This window comes from Mesitornis unicolor, unplaced genomic scaffold (assembly GCF_000695765.1).
Source record: "Mesitornis unicolor isolate BGI_N332 unplaced genomic scaffold, ASM69576v1 scaffold30020, whole genome shotgun sequence".
Classification (NCBI taxonomy): Eukaryota; Metazoa; Chordata; class Aves; order Mesitornithiformes; family Mesitornithidae; genus Mesitornis; species Mesitornis unicolor.
Window position 1 is genome coordinate 1 of NW_010156723.1, and position 1,293 is coordinate 1,293.

Sequence of the window (1,293 nt, forward strand, 5' to 3'; positions counted from 1 at the left end):
CTTGCCGCTCAGCTCCCGGCCCATGGCCATCTGCTGCAGGTCCTGGATGTTGTGGGCCATGTCCTGGTCATGCTTCACGATCTGCTGGATCATCTCGTTGTTCATCGGCCCCGCGCTGTGCTCGGCTCGCTTGCGGAGCAAGATGGAATTCTTCTTCCCTGGGTGAGAGGCAGAAGCATCATCAACCCCAGGAGCACTGGCTCTTGGGGACACCATGGAGGGCAGGGTGGCAGTGGGGAAGGGACAGTAGAACCCCACCAGTGTGCTGAAGGGAAGCAAGACCAAGGGGAAGGTCCAGGCTGGGGCAGAGGGGGAAGCAGGGACAAAACAGATACACAGGGCCCATGATGCCATCATCACCCATGGAAAAAACAAGCAGGCACAGAGGTGGCCGCTCCTCACCTATGCGGTCCAGCCGGTCCATGGCCACGGTCTCAAAGGCCCTGCGCATCATGGGGTACTCCTCCAGCACCTCGTTGAAATTGTCCACCGACAAGGAGTAGAGGCGGCAGTAGGTGTCAGCTCGCACGCGGGCCGTGCGCCTGCCCCGCGTCAGCAGGCAGATCTCTGCAGGGAGACGGGTCTGGGTGTCAGGATGATGCAGCCACCCGTTCCCTTCCCAACAGCCCTGGCACTGGGCAAGAGGGGACGAGCAGGGGGTGCAGCAGGTGGAAACATCGGGGATGCCCCCACTCCTCCCTCCCCACAGCTCCCCAGGTCCTCCAGCCCAGCCTCACCTCCAAAGTAGGAGCCGTCAGACAGCTTTGTCTCCTTATTGCCCTTGGTGAGGATGCTGACCACGCCATGCTGGATGAAGTACATCTTTTTGCCCACGGTGCCCTCGCGGATGATGAAGTCCCCGGGCTGGAAGACCTCGAAGCGCAGCTTCGTCAGCATGGCAGTCACGAAGTTGGGGTCCGCGTTGGCAAACAGGGGCATGTTGGCCACCAGGTTGCGGCAGTTGAAGTTGATGATCTCCTGTGGGGTGAGGAGCAGATTAGCGGCGACGACCCCGAGCCTGACCCGAACACCACCAGTCCCCTTCCCCCAGGTGAGCAGCACTGGGGTGCCTGTGCACACCTCCTTGAGCGGCTCGCTGAGCTCCCCCAGGATGTTCTCCTCGTCAAACATCTTGCCCTGGTAGCGGTGCTCATAGTACTCGTGGATGCGCTGGCGCGTGTCGCCGGGCAGCTTGTGGAATGACATGTACTGCTCCACTTGCTTGTACTGCGGGGACAAGGCAGGGCTGAAACAAGCTGCACTGTGCCAGAGGCCGGCACCACCGCCTGCCCA

The 1,293-nt window shown here is 61.6% G+C and overlaps 1 protein-coding gene across 1 annotated transcript in view; it reads right to left on the reverse strand.

The window, feature by feature from the left end:
* Positions 1 to 6: 6 nt before the first annotated feature.
* HCN3 (hyperpolarization activated cyclic nucleotide-gated potassium channel 3) overlaps positions 7 to 1,293 on the reverse strand; it is a gene marked incomplete at both ends in the record, with an annotated part of 2,687 nt that continues 1,400 nt past the window's right edge. The window contains 4 exons of the mRNA XM_010194222.1: positions 7 to 158; positions 403 to 567; positions 738 to 978; positions 1,081 to 1,266. Coding sequence (XP_010192524.1) covers positions 7 to 158; positions 403 to 567; positions 738 to 978; positions 1,081 to 1,266 — 744 coding nt within the window. The remainder of the gene's footprint in view (positions 159 to 402; positions 568 to 737; positions 979 to 1,080; positions 1,267 to 1,293) is intronic.